This window comes from Anoplolepis gracilipes, chromosome 3, assembly GCF_047496725.1.
Source record: "Anoplolepis gracilipes chromosome 3, ASM4749672v1, whole genome shotgun sequence".
In the NCBI taxonomy this organism is placed as follows: domain Eukaryota; kingdom Metazoa; phylum Arthropoda; class Insecta; order Hymenoptera; family Formicidae; genus Anoplolepis; species Anoplolepis gracilipes.
In genome coordinates this window covers 3223804-3245565 of record NC_132972.1, presented here as the reverse complement: position 1 = coordinate 3245565, position 21762 = coordinate 3223804, and the positions used below count along the sequence as shown (strand labels likewise).

At 34.4% G+C, this 21762-nt stretch overlaps 1 protein-coding gene across 5 annotated transcripts in view; it reads right to left on the bottom strand.

The window, feature by feature from the left end:
- Positions 1-515: 515 nt before the first annotated feature.
- Positions 516-21762, bottom strand: part of Sns (sticks and stones) — a 277648-nt gene continuing 256401 nt past the window's right edge. For 2 of the 5 annotated variants that reach the window (XM_072888591.1, XM_072888595.1), the window contains 12 exons: positions 21163-21462; positions 19612-19748; positions 18545-18698; positions 18025-18327; positions 16893-17168; positions 16004-16294; positions 15123-15301; positions 14293-14713; positions 12886-13242; positions 12321-12448; positions 8386-8569; positions 516-7645 (listed from right to left, as the gene is read on the bottom strand). In XM_072888591.1, coding sequence (XP_072744692.1) covers positions 7149-7645; positions 8386-8569; positions 12321-12448; positions 12886-13242; positions 14293-14713; positions 15123-15301; positions 16004-16294; positions 16893-17168; positions 18025-18327; positions 18545-18698; positions 19612-19748; positions 21163-21462 — 3227 coding nt within the window. In that variant the 3' untranslated portion in view covers positions 516-7148. Of the gene's footprint in view, positions 7646-8385; positions 8570-12272; positions 12449-12885; positions 13243-14292; positions 14714-15122; positions 15302-16003; positions 16295-16892; positions 17169-18024; positions 18328-18544; positions 18699-19611; positions 19749-21162; positions 21463-21762 lie in introns of those variants that run through there. The other 3 variants (XM_072888593.1, XM_072888592.1, XM_072888594.1) reach the window with 3 other exon arrangements.

Below are 21762 nucleotides of genomic sequence, written 5' to 3'. Positions count from 1 at the left end.
AGGCTTCATTAATACATCCATGATCTATTATCTTCTCTTCGTGCATGTTTTATTCCAAGATAAAGATGAACATTCTAAAATAAAAGTTTTGAAGAATACTGCAATCAAGTCTAACAAAAGAAATTTAAATTAAATAATCTGACTGTAAAATATAGAAATACTCGGCTCGAGTTTTGCTATTCCCACTAATGAGTGCACGAGTATATATATTATATTTAATATTTTTCTTCTCTTCCTCTCGATGAAAGAGGTCAATGTTTTTTTGCAATTCTTTCGATTAATTATTATAAGGACTGATTGTTGCATTTACACAAAAATGATTTTGTGAATGGATTAAATATAATTCAATAGTCTATCGTGTCTCTTCATTTGAAGTAAAGAAAACTTGCTTCTTTTTATTTATATGTACATACAATATTTGTGCGATTTCTTTTATTAAAAGAAATTTATTAATATCGTTAAGGAAAGGACCATGGAAATTGTCGACGAAGAGAGAAAGACATAATAGACTCCGATTTATAAGTTGACAATCAGTTTTAATAGTTGCAATAGAAAACAATATACAGAATACAGATACGGAATAATCCTAGCTGACGAAAGGCTCTCCTAAGGTAAAATGTTAATCGTGTAGTGAAAAATTACGAATGAAAAAACAAGATGATACACATAATGAGTGGCTTATTTTTACCTATCTGCTTATCGGTTAGTTCATTTACCTAATTACAATGATTGGAATCGTTAATTATAATTATGTCTGTATAGACACGCAGGTGTGTGTATACGTAATAGAGATTCTTAAATGCTACACAATGTTGCTTTTACTTTGGTTTTAAATTAAGGACTAGCGTGTCGAGCTTCGCTCTGCTTCTGTGTACGCGATATAAATCAACCTCTTGTTTTAATATCGATGTAAAAAATATTGGCAATAGTTTCAAAACATAATCACGTAGTTAATTCCCGTAGAAGACCATGCTAATAAGTGCGACAATAATCACATAAAAAAATTAATGTGCGCATTACTTTTTGCTTATTTTAATTTATATTTTGGAAACGTTCAAGATCGAATTTTGGCAACAAGCGCAGAAAAAATCGCGCAAACGTATCTCAAAAACAATCGTAAATGCATCGCACCTAAGATTCTTCTCTTCTACCTTTGTTCTGTCTTATATATTACGGTTTAAGTAACAAGGTGCGGCGAAGGCACAAGGCATATATTTATTGAACGTCGTGCAGCAGCGCGAATATACGTGTATATATGGAGTAGTTTAAAAAAAAACAGACAGAGAGGGGGCTGAGCAATAATCGTTATAAATGCATTTTTGTACGAAATACATCTAAACCCGACCCGAGAGATGAACCGACAACGGTCAAGCAGTTTTGCCGTCGTGAACGCGAACGAAATACACAGATGACGGAGCGAAGCTCACAGTGAGTGTAGTGTTGTGTATGCCATTTAGAATTGGAAATGTAATTTAGAATTAGAATGTAAAAATACTATGTATATGTACATTAATCAGTTAATCGTGGGCATTCAATTATGTTACATCGATCGTTACGTCGATCAGAGAGCTTTCATTTTCGCGTCTACTTTTTCATCTTCTTTCTCCGCTTCTTCCTTTCCTTTTTTTTTTTTTTCTTCTTTTGACCTTTGTTGTACTTGGAGAAATTTTGATCGACATGCTAATCGTTTCGTTTTTTTCTGTTAATAAGTCTCATTAACACATGGTATGTTACACATGTCGAAGAACAACATCGATCGGTTGGCACATAAAACGGAAGCAACACTTAGACCAGTCGCGGTGACAATAGTTACGTACAAACTTGAAAGGGAAAAGGAAGAGTAGTACAACGTACTTTCGTTTCTTATTGGCGCAACCCTCGGCACAAAGGGATAAAAATTATCTCCTACGCGTGAAAAAGTAGAGAATAGAGCCTGGTTCGCGATAAAAAATCGTCATAAAAGACCGTCGTCGTGAAAAACGTGGCGTGACGCGAAGGCGGTGGAACACTGGCGATATCAATTTTGGAACGGATATACAATTTCGCATTTTGTCTCTCGTGCATTATTCGCATATTCGTGATTTTTATGCGTTTTTCTTCGGGTTTTTCTTTTCTTAATATCGTCATTGATTCGCGATACTCGCGTTTTGTCGTTCTGTCGTATTTTTAGAAATAATTGTGCTGTCATTAATCCTATTATCATCGATAATTATATCATCGCGATAAAAAGAACGATACAAAGTGAATATACCAATATACATCTAGTATACAAAAGCTCTCTCGATTCGTTTTTTCTTGTTTTTTTTTCGTAGTTTGATATAATTCGTTTAAGTATTTTCATTTCTTTCATTCTTTTCGTGTCTATCTAAGTGCTATGTACATTATACGTTTATATATATGTATATATATACATGTAAAACGATTAATTGATTCTTTTCCATATCCTTAATGATTGTATAATTAGGATTGACTATGTCTTAGAGTAATCAACGAAATTACAAGTGTTGTCGTTATTATTATGTAAAATATCAAATATCATACGTGTTAGATGGTATGTCCATCTCCAAGGTACCATTTTGGACGAATAGCGGTCCGTCTAACATGCCTAGCACTTTGATGAGCAAATACTTTGGAGATTACATAAATCTAATAATAATCTTCAGGTAATATTAAGTATAGATGATTTGTTTTTTTTTAATTACAAATATAAAACATGTATATGTAAATAGAACTCTTAATTATGCGCGAACATGTTCATCTCTAATTGAGCATACGTGAATTTCTTATCATCAGTCTAAGCCGAACTGTGCGGCTCCATACACAACGGCGGTTTAACAATACTCTCTTTTTTTTTTCTTCTTTTTTCCTCTTCCCCTCTCTCTTTTTGTCTTATAAGCTTCGTAGAATCTATTGTGTTAACAAATAATCGCTGTAATGAGAAACAACAATATATATGCGTACGCTACGGAAAAACGTTATTCATAAAACTTTCAAACAATCTCTCCCTGCGATGAGCGGATGTGACGCACGTGACTACTGTCCGGGCGGATAAAGTATAATTGTTTCCTACAAACAATTCTGCTCACCGTTAATGGTGAGATGGTGTGAAAGGTCCCGGAAAATTTCTTTTCCCGTCACAAGATCCGTTTTTTCTTTTTTCTTTTTTTTTTTTTTTTTGCGATCTCTGGTTACGAACACCATTGAAAGGAGAGACCTCATCGCGCCGACAAACAGACAGAATTTCGGGAACGAACAATGAAATTTTATATACATACATATATATATATATATATATATATATGTAAGCGGCAAAATGATAACAATTAATATAATTATCGTAAATCGTCACGAGTCCTGCTGTCATTGGCGACGATGATAAGATTCTCTCAATCGAAAGAGATTCGCGACGTCTTCGGGACATTTACACCTCTCATTGTCACAGCCCTTTACCGCCGGAACGCAAACGCATCGTGCGTTACATGGCTCCCTTGTTGCAATATATATCCCTTTCCTCCCGCTCTTACAATAGGCCAAACGCATCGAGTTTCGTCGTCGTCTCTCGTCATCATTTTTTTTTCAAAAATATATATACGCTGACTACTTAGGCTTTCGACGAAGAACGGAAAGACGTTGTCTCGTCCAATCAACGGGATTAATTTTTTTTTCTTCCTTGCGCGGATATACAGCATTATTACCCTTTCTAAGCAATACTTCGTTTATAGCCTAGGTAATAGTGAAGACCCTCATATGATCCATTTGAATTACTTGTTTTTTTTCTCAACTTTTTTTTAATTTTTTCCCTCTCTCCTTCAACCGCGTGAAACACTGAGACGTTATCGCACACTATTTACATATTGGTTTAATCATAATTAGTAATTGGAAATAAATGCAAAAATATATGTATATGTGTCGAACATTTAGCTAATAATATGAGTATCCGCGATAATGCATGACGCGAATATCTTCCTCGCGCGTTGTCAGCAGAGAGTACCTTTATAGACCCCCCCTTAACTAAAAATCAGTAGCAATTTAAACTTATGTACTATTGTCTTTGTTCGAGATATCACTACGCCAAGATATTCACTATAGCTCCCCGTTTCTCTCTGAAGAATTCCTTTCTCTCGCTGATTATATACGCTACATTTCGTGTATCTTCAGCTCGCGAAGTAGAATCGCGAGTTTTGCGACGAGACCAAAATTGCGGTGTCGACGACTCGATCGAACGAGCCTATCTGGACTGATCGTGTGCCTTGATATCGTATCCCCGATTTTTTGATTCGTAAACGCACTTCTAGACGCATTCCTGAAAACGTAAACTTGATCCGTTCATGTTCTCGTGACTCGAGAAGCTTGGATCTCTCGGATTTTATCTCGGTTAGTTGGAATTACCAATAAACACAAATGTACGTAGGTTTTCAACGAGCGATTGATTGATCGTATACGATTAACATCGTAAAAATCGGCGTGATACGGCCGTATAATGGCCGTTTAATATACATACATTTTATATGTGTATATGTATAGTGCGTGTATGTTTAAGAAGATAAAAATATTTATCAACATGTATACGCAGTCAATGGACTATCTATATATATTGACTTTAGGATCGGCAGTGAAAACTCGGTTTTCTATGTACGATACGTGTCAGATTGGTTTTTCCTTTCGTTAAAAGAGTTACTCGCAAGGGACAAGAATCGCAACTGTGTATATAACGTATATAAGCGACGCAAGTAACTCTAACGTAAGTAAATGAAGAATTCGCAAATGCGAATTATGATATGCAAATTGCACTATGCTAATAATAATATATACTCGAGGCGCAATTTGTTTTCTAAAAACAACAGACCAGCAAAGTTCTCGTGTCTTAAGTTTTCTTTTTTTATGCGACGCATAGGATAGCCTGAAGTCAATTTGAAGAGTATAAGTGTAAAGAGGAATATATAAAGGTCGAATATAAAAAGGAACATTCTTTATATATAATAGTTGTAAATTGGAAAAATATTTCAAAATTTTCATACACTCTCAGAGATATACAATTCAATGATTCAAACATGTCGTATTAATAATACAATTCTCCTTTGTTACAATTGACTTCAGGCTCACCTACTTGTTCTCGCAGGCATCGCAAGATTCTGAATGCCCTCGTAAAACATAAAATGATGGACTCTCGTTGGATATTCTTGCCGTTTAATGTTAAAAGTGGCTATATCCTGGCATTAGATGGTGTTTCACCGAATGGAAATGTCGAGATTCGAGATCAAACCGCCGTACATTTAGCGCTAAACTCGACTATCTAGCGTCGTGGATATTGTGTTCAAGGAGACGCCGTTAACTCAAATAGGATCATAAACGACACGGGTGGAGGACGGGAAGGGAAAGAAAGTTCAACCTCGCCGCGCTATCGCACTCTCTTTTCGATTTTCCAAGCGTTCCTCTTCTTTGTAATAACGATTGTCTCGTTTTCCTCAGCATCGAATTGTCGGGATAAACCGACTTATCGACATGAAAGTAAACAATGGACGGTCATGACGGATATGCCCACTCTTGCGTAGCTGCGAACTCTAAAGGGGCAGTATTGTGCGATCATTAATTAATATTGCTATCACTATTTTGAAAATCAATGTCACACAGTGATCGTGCGCGATAAGCGTGAAAAACTCATATCGATACCTTGGAACTGGGATAACCAATTCAGTCTACAAATTGGAAGACAGATGAATAAACTTGCACAATGTAAAAAGAAATATTGTAAATTAATTCTAAAAATAGAGATCCGCAAATTGAAAATTAAAAACAATAACATTTTGCACATAAAAATACTATGTGAATGTTACTTTTTTTTAGCATTACGGATCATTTCATCATGTTTTCCTACAATGTTTGATGATATATTAATAAGATGTCAATTGATAATTCAATAACAAATTTAAAGTATACTTTTTTTCTAATTTGAAATCAATCTTTTTGAACATGACATTTTCTTCCTTTCAACTTTAAGCTATGGAATGAGGTTGGCTATTCTAGTGCCAAGGAAAACGAATATATATCCAATAATATTTATACTGATAATAATATCAGTGTCAAGATCGTCAAGTTGATCTGTGATTTGCAGATTTAAAAATCTACATTTCAGCGTCAGTCGCACGTTCAGAGTAAAGGAAATCGCTTTTCGCATCTCAAAGATGTCTCGCGAATTTCTCGACAGTCCTTGAAATCTGCATAGTGATATCTAAACATAATTATTATGATAAATAGATAAATATACAGATATGAATTAACCGAAGAACGAAATTATTGCCGCGAGTATTCTCTCATCTATCGCTCTGATTATACGCGTGTGTGTATTTACAGAAAATATACTTTCCTCGATAAAATTCGGTGTGTCAATTTGGAGCTTCGATCATATGCATGTCACTGATTACATTGTGATCGCTGATTTAGCAGATACTAACTAACGCTAAGGCGAGCGGACAAAGACAATGAGTTAGAGTAATGGTAGGAGAAATGGTAAAGTTGAGGGAAAAGGCAGGATAGCGGAAATGGAACAGTAAGACCATATCCTTGGAGCTTTTCGGAGTACGCTCGCGCGTACTGGCGCGATCGTCCTCTCTTTCTCTAGGATCACCGTCGCTCTCGTTCGAGCGTTCGATTATACATATATCCCTAAGATTAGAATTCAATCGCATAGGAGAGCCCCGCGCATGTCTCCTCTCATCTAGAAAGTAGCCGCGTGGAAGGGAAAGGCGTGTTTACAGCATTGTTTACCTGATGCACCACTCTCGTCTCAATGTTCTTTTCATTCTCTCCCTTTTTGTCTTTTTTTATTTACACACTTTCGTTCTCGAGCACCAAACAGAGTCCTTAGGAGATTATTCAGGTGCATGATGATCAGCACCAGGACCTTCAAGTCGTGATGCCGTCGTTCGCGAATTGTCGTTAACCTGCTTGTCGTCGCTCAAGGAGATGATGGGTTACGATTTTCAACGATGCGAATGATTTTGAAGAGGCTCCGTCATCACGACACTCGGTATTATTCAAAGACGCGTGCTCCTCTCCGTGACTGGTACCGATCGATGGTCTTCCGCGTCATCCTGGGCTACCGCGCGGTACTTTCCGCGCACCGAGCTGGGCCCGAAGATCGGTGAGCCTCAGACAAGATGGCCATCGATGTCGGAATAACTCGGTGTTGCCGCGAACGTTGACAGCGGGTGACTCTGACAGGGCGGCGGCGGCGGGGCCGCGTGCGAGTGCGGATGCGGATGCGGATGCGAGTGGGGCCCGCCGTTGTTGGCGCCCACCCGGGCGAACGTGGCCGGTGGCGGGGGCACTGAAGGCGGTATTGGTGACTTGGTGCCTGCGGTCATCACGGTAACATCGGGCGGCGGTACAGGACGCGGTAGCGTCCTAGTGCGCGTCAGAGTGCCGGTGCCGGTGCCCACCAAGTGTCCGCCCATTATGTGACCCGTTGAACCCATAGACGTGGGATAGTAAGGTCCGCCGGATGGGTCGCCGATGACTGGCGGCGCCGGACTTGGATTGCCGTCGTAACTCATGTAACCCCGACCGTTGTCCATCTCCACGCTGTAGAAGCTCACGTCGTTGGGCGGCGCCGGGCTCGGATTACCGATGTAACTCGACTTTGACACTGTAACATTAGATGATGATGTAGACGTAGAAAGTAATGCGTAAACGTTCGAAAAATAGACATTAAGGAGGAACCACACACAGATCGTGTCAAAAGTTAATACATCTAATACATTCCGAGATTTACAAATTTAACATCATGTACAAAGTCCTCTTTTAGTCTTTTAAAATATAAACTTAATAATTAATTTGAGTTAAATAAAAATTTGCCCTGTATAATATAATGTTGTTTAAAAATCGTAAATATTAACTCATATGAAATTAACTTTTTTATAGTAACTATATAAAAATTCGGAAAAATTCAAATTTTAATTCCACAGAGCAAATCTTTACTTAAGTATAATTAATTAAACTCACAAATTAATTTTATTAATTAATAATTTTATATTTGAAAAGGTTAAAAGTATTTTGTCCAGTATAAAATTTATGAATTTCGATGTAAATATATTAGATGTATTAATTTTTGCCTTAGATGAGCCATGTAGTTCTTTCTTGCATAATTATGAAAAATTGATAGATTATGCGTTTTTGTGATATTTTGCTATTTGTGTGATATTTTGCGACTCGTCAAATTTTAATTGTACGCGTTCACGTTTGGCTTTGACATTTCTTTCCTCTTATATTTCATTTCCCGTCTGTCCAGAAGAAAAATGCGAATTTGATGTAAAAATATTACGACGGAACGTATTCAAAATTATATCATAATGCAAGATATAGATATAATAATATGTAAAAACATACCTGACAGAGTCCCGCTAGCGGTAGTTCGCTGTGGCGGCGAGTCCATATTCATGGATGTCTGCATGTGATTGCTGCGACGACCGAGGGTGCCCTGATGAACCTGCATCTCTAAACCGCCTTTCCCGAAATCCTGTATAGTTTGATCTATTAAATATGTGCTAGCTGCGGTCTTACGTCCTTCGTCCTATTATAAAACAAATTGAACGACAACGGTTGGTTTGTAATCTGACCCTTGTTTCGATTATGCAAGGCATGTGCGAAACGGAAGCTAAATTTATTCGCTTCAAAAATTTTTTCCTTCAATATAATCTCTTATATTAATACAATACGAATATTATTTCTAATATGCAAGTTTAGAATTAGAATTTTTATTACGTATTATTTTTCTATAATAAATCAAATTTAAATCCAAATGTTATTTCAAATGTATGGAATTTTTTTATCTCGCATTTCTTACATTTTACACACAAGTGTATTCTTATTTTATAGCCAAAATCTTATTCTCGATGAAAGTATGAATAGTAGAAAAATAGTGACTTATAATACCTGACTAGTATTAATCAATGTTAAAAAAAATACATTCAATCACATGGGCTTTGAGCAATTAATGAATAATTAATGCTAAGTATTATTTACTGGCGCGTACAAATATCGTCGAGCGAGAAAAAAAGGCGCGAGAAATAAGCACGAAGAAAATTGTTAACATAGATTGTGCAACTGTAAATCGAAACGACGCGTCGCAAATTAAAATGACAAACCGCGCGAAAACTGCGTTGGAAACCGTTAATTAATGTTAATTCATAATAATTGGTCTATCTTATAATTGATAAATGATAATTCATATATATATATATATATTTCTCTTGTATTTTTTATACTTGTAATTAAGCGCTTTTATTTCGAAAATTTTTATATTAATATACCTATACGTTTTATCACACATACACACACAGAATAATAATATACTCATAGATATACTTATTATGTCTACATATGTACTACACATAATAATAATAATAATAATAATATTATATATATATATTATTACTTTATGTCCTTTATGTATATTATTATGCTATATACGGCGCATATATATATATATATATATATATATATACACACAATATATAGCATAACAATATACATAGAGAGCATAAAGTCAATAATTAATTTTACTAATCTAATTAATAATATGATCAGTATACAATTAACCCGTGTATAATTAGCAACTTATTAATAACGATATATAATCAATAATAAATTTATCATACAACCATGTAATCTGTAATTGTTTATAATTAACAACTCTTAATCGTGATAATTCCGATCGCCGTATTAAGCATAAATCTGTAATTAATAACAATAGAAATATTATTTCAAATCTCTACCTGGCATAAATAAGCTTTTTTTCGAATCACGTGGCTTGCTATTTTAAACAAGAACTACATATGGATAACTATATCAATTAATACAAGTCTAATACTTTTCGAGATTTGTGAATTTGATATATTGTGTAAAGCACTTTTATATATAGAATATAAAATTAATAATTAATTTGTAAGTTAAAGATTTGCATTGTAAAATTAAGGTTTTCATTTTCATGAATTTATATGTACAGTCACTATAAAATTTTGGTGATAGAGTTATTATAAAAAAAAAAAATAATTTGGTGTAATATGATTTTTAAAATTAAATGATATTTTATAGAACAGATTTTTACTTTAATTTACAAATTAATTTCATATTTTAAAAAGTTAAAAGTGTTTTGGGTAATATTAAATTCATGAATGTCGAAATATATTAGGTTTATTAACTTTTGACTAGCTAATCCATTTAATTCATGCTTAATTTGGAACGCGTCAATTTCGACCTACAGTTGCGCAATCTATGTTCGCGGGCGCAATTTTATTCGTGCTGATTTGCTTTCGCGCCTTTTTGTTCCCGGCTCGACGAGAAGCGAGAAGCACGTCTCTACATCTCGTCCGCGCGAATAAATAATACTTTAGTTATTTATTAATCACTCAAAATACGATCGAAATTTTTAAACGTCGATTTCCCGCATTATCGAGTGTGCTATTTCGAGTATTTTAATCGTAAGTAATAATCGATCAAATTGTTTAATGGTAATTCGAGGTACGCGTGCAAATCAGTGAAGTAATGGCGCGAGTATCGAGAGTCTTTCAAACGTCGTTTGTATACGTAATTTATTTTACACGCATATTTGACGAACTGACAAAAGTGCGACTGGACAAAGTGACAATCAAGTGGGATTCCGCGTGATTTTTTTTAAATCATCGCGAGTGCAGTAAATATCGCGTCGTATACAAAGCAATAGACGATTGTCGTATCGCGTTAATTAGTGATTGTCTGTGATCGTAATTAGTGTTTCCGATCGATTCTTATCCACTTGAGTGAACATTCGAAGTGGCGCGACGATGTGGAAATGACGCAACCGGCTGGTGAGTAAATTTATTCAATCATCAATTGACTTAGCATATATATTATCTTGTAGAAGAGAGTTTGCCGTAAATTTACGAAGCAAATGAATTATATATTCTCTTGTTAAACTTATTCTTGTACAATCATAAAAAGACACAATAATAAAATGAAAATTTTCCAACATTAATTCGTTAATATATTTTTAAATAGATAAATAATAAGAAATAAAAAACGGACTAGATAATCAATTAAATAATTAATGCAATAATTTAGTTGCAAATCGTCACATTAAAATACAATATAGGAATTATTTAATTCTGAAATATTATATGTTATTATAATATTATGTAATATTATAATATTATATATAATTAACAGATTTTTGCAAATAATACTTTAATTTACAGATCAACACGTTTGATGCTGAAATTCTGCTCCATCATCGTTTACATCATTGTTCTACGTCAATTGCATGATTGTTCTACATCATCCACATCATTATACCGCATCATTTGGTGAGTTATATCAATTTTGTACTATCTCAGATAACAAAGATAGTGAAGCGAATAATTAAAAGGATTTACTTTTTTCTCATGATTGAATTTTAACGAACCAGAGTTCGGTTATTTCATATCTTATTCTATTCTACTATTCTTACTTTCATTGTATACGAGAGATCTAATATTATTGCGAGAAAGGAACCTAATATTTTTTTTAATGAGTAAGAAAGCTACTTTACGAAGCGTATTACGTAAGGAGTTTCTGGCATCGTAAAATCTCGTTAAAGTAAAATGCAAGTGTCAAGTTCAGGCAGCTTTCATAACAGCGTTATTATAACGTTCGAATTTAAGAGATATCTGTTAGATTTACCTGAGAAGATTATACTTAGCTGAATTAACTCTTTGCGCTCGGATGATATGAGATCTTTAAGACATAAAAATATGTGATAATATGTCACAAAAAATTAGAATTTTATGCAAAATAAATTACATTACTAATGCAATAAAACATACATATTATCTCAAATTGTTAAAATTAATTTTGTAAACCAAAACTTTCAACAGATTTCACTCAAATTTACATAAATTCTCACATAGCTTTCAAATATTCAAATTAAGATAATAATATTAACAAAGCTTAATAATGCGACACATATTACTCCGAGAGCAAAAACATGATTGAAAAATGAATTAAAATTAAAATTAGCAGAAAAAAAATAACAAAAATAATCATTAATATTATTAATCATTATTAAAACAAGTAAAACGTCGCGTTATGTATTATCACAATCTCTTGCATTAAGACATTAAGAGATAGATGGAACTGTGAGAGAAGAAAGATTGCAGAAATCAAATGAAAAGAGTAAGAAAAAAAAAAAAGAAAGAAAGCAAAATTAGCAAAACTAATAGCAATGAAACAGAAAAAGTGTTGCTAGAACTCAAACCTACCCTCCGGAATTACTTGTTACTAAGAACATACTGACTGATGGCACTGACCACGTAATCATTAGCGTCGAAGTTGACGTCGCTTTTCTCGTCCGACATCGAACTTAATTCGCCAGTCATGGTGTCGCCGTTGACGGTGGACGGTGCGTACATATCTGCGGTCTGCGACTTATTAATACCTATGCAAAGATGACGTGCGGTGAATAAGCAAATGACAGATTAAAGCGCGAGCAACAAGACTACGATCGTACAAAAGATGAATCTATTATTAAAAGACATAAAAGAAATATAATTCAATATTTTTATTTTAGTACTTGTAAGCTTCATTTAAAAACAATCTTCTTAACATTATATAATAATAAATTTTATAATAGCTCTCTATCTATAAATCCTTATTACACAATCAATCTATGATTAATTTTATTTAAATATCGGTATAATTTTATATATTTTTAAACAGTTTGGTCAGAGATTTTTAAGTATCAAAATTTACTGGAAGAAAATCTTACTGTCCTCATCTTCCGATATGATCGTAATCAAACTTTCGTTTAGTGTTCGTGCAATCCTCTAAGTTAGAGTGAATAGAGCTCTAAATATCATAGGTCGTTAAACTTACGAGCTTTATTTCGCTTTCGTACTATGTACCACAACATGATGAAGACATTAACGATAAAAATGATGACGGAAGTCGCTGCTAACGTATAGATATAATTCATTGGAAAATCGCTCTTTTCCAAAAGGACGTCTGGCAGGTTTTCCTCTTTATTCGGTCCTAAGGAAATAAAGGAGAGAAAGAACACATGATAAATATTATATTTACCCGCACGCTGGGCCTTCTTTTTCGATTTTACTGTAGCAAAGACTATGGTCGCGGCAATGAGTAGGCAAGCAGAGGCAGAAACAGTGATGATAATGACGATGATGTAGGAGGAACTATTCTCGCTTGATGTCAACTCGGTTGGTGGCGCCTCGCCTGTAACCCAAGCCAATGCCCCATCACCGGTTTATGTTATTCATGCAATGAATGAATCTACATTGTTAGTCAACTTCGAAATCCTCGAAGTTGTATAATGTCTTGTAATATGACGGTAATTTATACAAAACTAGTAATTAAGCAGTAGCAACTAGCGTCTTTACTTGTTACTTGTTCAACTTGTCTTTTTCCTTCGAAAAGGGCAAACATAAATTCAGTAATTCACTGCTTGACTTTCTTCTGTATTTGGTAAACTAGTCTTAATAGTGTACCAACTGTACAAATAATTTGCGATAATTCGTTTATATTTGTCTTTTTAACTTTTGAAGGTTTTTTGCTGACATGAGCTTGTAATTTGCATAACGTTGGAGAAATTAAGAAAGTATTACCGGAATAATTTCAAAACTATAAATGACACTATATTATTATTACGATCGTCGGGATGTCATGTGAATCATGCTAAAAATCATATTACATATGATAACTTATGATAAATAGCGATTTTCGTAAATGCTATACTACAGTATCTAATGTATTTTACTACAACTAACCCATGATATAAATGCCATGCGAACATTCATGAGACACTAAACGATCAACCTAATTACTGACTATGATTAATTATGTGGATGCGGAGCAATCGCGTTTAATTATGTCCCGATGATCTGCATAATGATTTAGCAAGCTGTTATTTTCTGCCATATAGCATCAATAACGATGTACTATATAGTTACCTAACGCAAATACTTGGCTTGCCAGGGAAAATTGTGCTAATAATTATCATTTTGCGCGGTGAGTCAAAGCAATTTCTATAATTTTACCATACCATTAACTGTACTTTGTCACGTTTATACAAACAAAATCTTGTAATTTACTACAATAAAATTATACCAAAAATTCCAACACTAATATTTACGATCTCTCACTTTGCTATTGGAATATATACTATAATGCAATAATATTAAGCTTTTCTACGCAAGCCCTTTTTTCTTTTTGAATGGGAAAGCGATAGAGGTAAAACTACTAGATATTTATTATCCTACTACTTACGAAGTGTTTGGACTTTAAGTAGGTCCGGCAAGAAGCCACTGTCTCCCTTCTCGTTGATAGCCTTCACGCTAAACACATAAGAAGTCCCGAGCGACAGGCCGGATATAGTGGCTTTATATTCACCAGGCGAGACATCCAGGTAGTGATAACGATCCTCATAATCCAACGCCTGTCGCCATCGTATCTGATGGGACGTCGGCAAGCCGCCGTCGAAACCGCGCTTCCAAATCAACGTGACCGAATCATGCGTGACGTTATAGATCTCCAAGTCACTCGGCTTGTCCGGCGGTGACGTGACGTCCAAGTGTATCTCGTCCATAGATTGTCCCATTTTATTCTGAGCACGACACTCGTATTTTCCATAGTCCTGTGACCTCACATGGTAGATGGTCAACGTGGTTTCCGAATAGAGTTCGGACAGCTGCGAGATATATAAAAAAAGAAAAACAGATGAGAGAGATACATTTACGTATATGTACGTTATTTATTAGAAATATAAATATTATTGAAAGAAAGGTCTACAAATTCTCTAAATTATTCAATCGTTACATGAAACATTGGAGGTGTATAAGTAAATTTTGATTAAGTATATATTATTCCTTCGGATTACAACCTTGCAACTTTTGAATTTTCAACGGTAAATATCTCTCCTTAACTACGTTCAACATGAAAATTCTATCAAAGTGAGATTCGCGCGGAGTTAAACGAAGAATAAGATTTACAGTACGCAATACAATACTGGTGCTTCGGTCAAACAACGTTCTAAAGAAGATATACTGGTAAAGGAAGTTGTTATTTAAGAGATAAGTACGTCTTATAAAGTGACTTACATCGCTGTGAGTGATACTGTATTTATTCTCAGTTGCGTTCGGCAATAAAGTTTTCCCATTGAAGATCCAAGTGAAACGCGGCAATGGAGATCCTCGCGCTTTGCAGAACAATTGGACGTTTATTCCTTTGTTCGCTGCTGCCTTTCGCGTCAGCGGGGTGTTTGTCATTTCCGGTTTAACTGCGCATAAAAAGTATCAGTAAATTTCTTTATTACATTCTGCTTTTCGATACGTGAAAACGCATCCAGAATATATTTCACAATGTTTCACGTACTTTACGTGATTTCTATGTTTCAAAATAATTCCTTTTATCATAAGGATTTATAAGAGTTATAATTAAAAACGGTGAAATTATTGCGGTAATTATTGCGTCAACGGTATAATTTCTGTTACTAATCAATTAATTATTGATCAAGGATAATTATTGCAACTCGTATATATAATATAATGGCACAATAACATTTAATTATTAATATCAATAATATTAATTAGAATTACTTTTCACTGACTTAATAATTGTTTAATCTGCAACACGAGAGTAAATAATATATCAATAATTAATATTATTAATTCTCCAATGGAGGCTCTCTCGATTTAGTTTCTTTATTTTAAGCTTATTTGTGTTAAATATATCGTTCGCTTCTATTCATTCTTTTTTCAAAATATGATTAATTTTTGTAACAATTAAGCTGTGCTCACTGAAAGATAACATAAAACAAATTAAATCCAAGTGATATACAGTGAAATTAAATTATTTGGTGCTATACAATCATTAAATTCTGACGATGATCAATTTTTATCGCTTGTTTATTGTATCTCTTTATTCCAAACTTGGTAATATTATTGAATAATTGAAATCTAAAAATCTTCCTCTCACGTACAATTCGTAATAAACAGAATAGGATCCGATGTTACGTTGCCGATGATGTTGTTGACTTTGCATCGATACTCGCCAACGTCTTCCTGGCTAGGATACTCTATGTGAAGATACGACGTCCGATTAACAAAGGACGTCGAGTAACGCCCCGGTAGTTCAGGATTCGATCCTACTTTTTGCCATGTGACGTACTCGTCACCGATCGGGCTGCCGTCGACTTCACAAAACAGTTTCGCTTCGATACCCGGTGGATAAACTATCCCCGACGACGAGGTGCGTTTAATTTTTGCCGGGTCTACGAGATAACAAAGATAAAACGATGAGTCGATTTGCAAGAATAAAGTATCTATCAAAATAAAAAAAAAAGTTATCATTTTATAGAAGACATACATACATACACACACACACACACACATATATATATATATATATATATATATAGCATAATAGTATACATAAAGGACATAAAGTCAATAATTAATAATATAATCAGTCTACAATTAGCCCGTGTATAATTAGATAAATATATTATATATTATAAACATAAGATATATGAATTATATAAAATGTTATTTTAAAAAAAATATTATTATTATATATTTTGAACATGACATATATTATTAATCTATTATTTATATTATAAGAGATATATGTACATATTTTAAAAGAAATTATAGGAATGTTAAATTAAAATTCTAAGAAATTAAGCAAAAAAGAAACAAAAAATAAATAAAAGCAAAAAATTTTTTTAATAAATCTTAAAACTTCTCGACAATTTTATGGAAAATTAGATAATTGCTAATACTTTTCTTTCTACTGCGTTAATCTCGGAAATGTAATTGTACATGTAATTTTATCGCGCGGTGAAAGAATATTATCACATTTACACTTACACTGCACGGTGAGATTTAGCTGATAAAAAGTAGTCCCTTCCTTGTTCAACGCTTCGCATATGTACGTGCCGGCGTCGTGACGATCCAATCTCGTGATATTTAATGTGGAACCGTGGGCGGTTATTCTCTTACCGCTACTACCTAACGGCAGACCGTCCCTTGTCCACGTGTACTCTGTCGTGTTGGGATTGCCTCTTGCCGATACGGAAATGACGAAAGGCTCTCCTTCCAGACCGGTTAGTTCAGAAGGATCTAACGGCGAGAATATTGGCTTGTCTAAAGAAATATAAACAATATATTAAAAATAGCCTCGAATCAGGAGATACATGTTTAATTTCATCTTCAAATGCACACGTTATCCCGAATATATAAATACATTTTTGTTAGGTATTTGTTAAAATTAACTTTACTGATATCATCATTTTATTTCTTTATTACAGCCGCTTATATAATAGCGTAATAATTTGATAAATTTATATATAGGCAATCTTCATATATTAGAATTATAGATATATAATTATAGATATATAATTATAGATATATAATTATAGATATAGAATTATAGATATATAATCTAGAATATATAAGGCAAAGTTATACTATATTTCGCTTAAAAGATGTAAAAAATGTAAAAGAGAAAGAGAAAAAGTTAATTAAATTTATATATACATCTTCCCCTTTATTTAATATTTAATATTATTAAAACCAATATTTTGACGCATTATTATATACTACGTATTTCTCTACATATGTAAAGATGAATATAGCAAATTAATTCTTTGCTCTTGAATAATTTCATGTAATAATTTTGTGCATTTCTTTTTCAATCGATTAGCACATTCCAATTTATAGTAATATTATGTAATATCGTACGCGTGCAAGAGTGTATGTTATCATAATAGCGAGATATACTCTTGCAGCGAAAAATGCAGGGAAATTTACACGAACATGATCCAGAGGGAGATATCAGGAGATATATACTATCATACATTCGCACTCTGGTGCAGAGAGATTTCCGGGTTGAATGCTCTTATCGAGCGCGAACGTACGTGCGTGCTGATCTCTTTGCAGGATATATAGATTACACCTGTCGTTCACGAGCAATTTACATATACTTTAAATCTACACTTACATAGCACATCCAGAGTCGTCGCGTCGTGGATAGATCTCCCTAATTCGGTGTTTTTCGCTTCGCATGTGTAAACTTCGCCGTTCATGTCCTCGGTCAGGTCGAGCGCAAGCTCGACGGACGACACATAGCCGCCGTGTAATCCGGGCTTGGTGCTGTTCCTGGTGCCAGAGACTGGTATTCCGTTCTTCCACCACGACATTTCGGCAGCAGGATTGCTGCTGCTCGATTCGCAAATTATACGTCCCTCCTGGCCGGCGTGAAAGTCCTGAGGCTCGCGGTTAATCTTTACCCTCTCGGGCGGGACTGAAGAGAGAAAAAAAAGGGGATGACAATGCGTCGTTAAAAAAAGATAATTACATTGTCGTTTAATCGTCTCTAATCATGCTGTCTTTTCTTATGGAAAAAAAAAAAACTTAATGTCTCTTCTTCTATCTAAAAGAATTTAATTTGGAAAAATTAAGAAAAAATATACAATTTTTTTTGATAATAAATATGAGAATGAGAGTGAGTTGTGTCTTACAATGGACTTTTAACACGAGGACTTTCATCAGGGGGATCTCGGTGGCGGAATTCGTCGCCTCGCATCGCACATGAGCGTTGTTGTCAGATGCATTGACGAGTATCGCCAACTCGCTGGAGACAGCATGATTTCGCTGTCTTACCGTTCCAAGTACCTGTTATATGTAATGTGATATTAATAAAACGATAATCACTGTAAAAAACAACTGCGGACAAAGTGTTTAAAGTTTTCTTTATTTTCTTTATATTGCTCGAATTTTCAGACAGAATTTTCAAAAAAGTGTCTGAATTTTCAGAAAAATGACCCTGATGATTAAGACAAATTGTCTGAAATTACTTTCAGACACCCAGATCTGAAAATTCAAACAAAAATATGTCTGAATTCTGAGGCGATTTTTTACAATGGATTTTATGCAGCGTCGTAGATCTTAAAGTATTCATAGACGTAAATTGATGTTGAGCCATTCTTTTCAAAAGCATTTGCAAAAATTAAGAGGGTTCAAGAGCAAGACCGAGTTAAAATTCATAATTCGTAGGGAACCTTTAAAATATAAAGTCATAACTAAAATGGATAACTCTTATGAATTGTGAATTACTCCATTTTCGCCCGGAATCCTTTAATTTTTACTCGAAGAAGTTGCGATGGGAGTCAACGTCGTTACTGTTAATAATTATTAAATTATAAAAAGTAAAAGAGGCAAGTTTTATACTTTGGGATTATCTATACAAAATGCTACTAAAAATTTCAAATTAACGGAGCAAAGTTCAAGAAGTTTAATCTTCAGAATCTGCATAAGATAATTTTCGACAATGTTTAATCGACAACGTTAAAATACTGTCAATTCCGAAAAGACCTGAGAAATGTATGTTGAATTTAAATAATTACATAATCATGAGATGAGTTAATAGTTGCATAATTTTATCTTGTACATCATTTTATCTTTTCCGTAATTAATTAAATATGAGTGGAAAGGTGCTCTTTTACCCAGCGTTTTTAGCCTTTTAGTCTGTGTGTAATTTGCCAACTACTATACGAACTATACGACGAACATGCTCGATTTCACGTACCTTGCGGTCGTTTTTGTACCATGTTAATGTGGCCAATGGATTACCCGCCGTGGCGATGCACATGAGTTTCAGCACTGTTCCAGCGACTATCGTCGTACTCTCATCGTATCCGGTAACAGTTAGTTTTGCAGGGGGATCTACAAAATTCGATAAATTAGAACCGAGTAAATATTTTTTATTATTATTATATTATATATATATAAATTTCGGATTTTTTTCTATACCCCCGTGCTAGTTTAATAAAATGTATACCTCCATTAAAAGCAAAAATACACAGACGAGTAGAAAAAAAGATTCGTGTAATAAATTTTCTCTTAAACCATACGAATGTCTAAAGAAAAAAAATTCAAAGCTGCTTAACATTCGACGTAAAACTTTTACAGCAATTTTGGGACGATTATTTGTTAAATCCAGTTTTACATCACTGAACACGAGTAGCATTCGTTATTAAATCGCGGATTGCCGGGCGGTATTATTGATTGGAAGACCAACTAATTGTTTAGTATATTGAGATAGCGAGTAATTTTAATGCATGTAATTACAAGCTGAAAACGCAGTTGATTATACAAGGATTATTTATTTACGGCGGAAATTAATGTCGGTCGATTACGGTTGTATTATTGCGAGAGTGTATCATGCGTGCAACATGACGCTCTATGTCGAATATGTTAAATGAATTCTAACCATTGGATTCGCGAATGAAAGAGAGAGAGAGAGAGAGAGAGAGAGAGAGAGAGAGAGAGAGAGAAAGAGAGAGAGAGAGAGAGATATAGAGTGAGATTGTATTGCATATGCAAGTTTTGGGTCCCCGCGACGATGCGGTCGATTAATTTGTCATCGCGTGTCACGAAGATGTCAGCAGTAACCGATAGTATTATCGTTACGCAATTTCCTCAAATGCTTTACAAAAGTAAAGACGCATTTGCGGTGATATTTATAGTTTATGATTGTATACTCGAAAATATCTGCAGATTATAATATTCATTTCGCAGCGCCAATAATTATTTTTATTTTGAACGATCCTAATTTAAAAAAAAAAAATTTGTTTCTAATAGATTTCTCTCTTTAATATATTTTCACATTAAAGCCGTATTTTTATGATTAAACAGAAGATTTAAAAAAATATTTAATAATATAGCAAAATTATTTATCTGAATCGGATGTTTTCATGTTTATAGACAAAAATAGTGAAACATTATTTTTTTTAAGGAAAATATTTATAAAACGTGTTAATTAATTTTATGAAACTTAATGATATAAATAATAGAGCGAGTAAACTTTACTTTTCAATCTCTGTTAGTTTTATTTCAATTTTGTTTCAATAGAAATTTCCGTTGCTACGTGTCAGTTAAAAAATTTAATAGCGTCAATTGTGAAAAGTTTTCCCGGTAAAATATCTTACGACAATTTCGAGACACCCGGTACAATTCTTCGACGCAAAACGGAAATTAACTACAAGTGCGATGTATGTTGCTCTACCGAGTGACCGATGAAACGCGTACGATAAAGAAACGAGGATATGTATATATATATATATATGTAGGGACTCACATATTACGTTGATGGTGTGTGTGCCAACCACGTTCTCCGTGAGTTTGACGTTAGAAGCGTGGCAGATGACGACGATGCTGCGGCTCTTGTGATTAATGCTGAACGTGACGTTCGAGCTGGTGATCCAGCCACCGTTCGGCGCCGGTTCTGTCTTCGAGGCGTTGCTCTCGGAATTACGCCCGTCCACCGTCCACTTTATGTCTGCGGGCGGATTCGAGTTCTCCGTCGTGCAAGTAATGAGCACTTGGTCGCCCGCCTTCGCTTCCGTCGGTCCGGTGATGGTGACTCCGGCGGGCGCGACTGTAAATTGTGAAAAACGTGAAAAGCTTCGAGACTCACCAGGGACGACGGTTTATAAAAGTGGAAATAGCAGATCGATAGATATCAGTTCGTTGATCTGGAAGATTCGGATAAGAATGTTGGTAGAATGTACGTACATATGCATGTACATATATATGTATAGCGATCAAAGAGATACTGAAAAAAAAAAAGTATCACATGAATTTGCGTTTTTCGTAGAAGAGTCTTGACATTTTGCCAAGCAAATATCCCATGCTGAAAACCAAGCGTGAATAACTTTTGGAAAACTAATACCTCTCG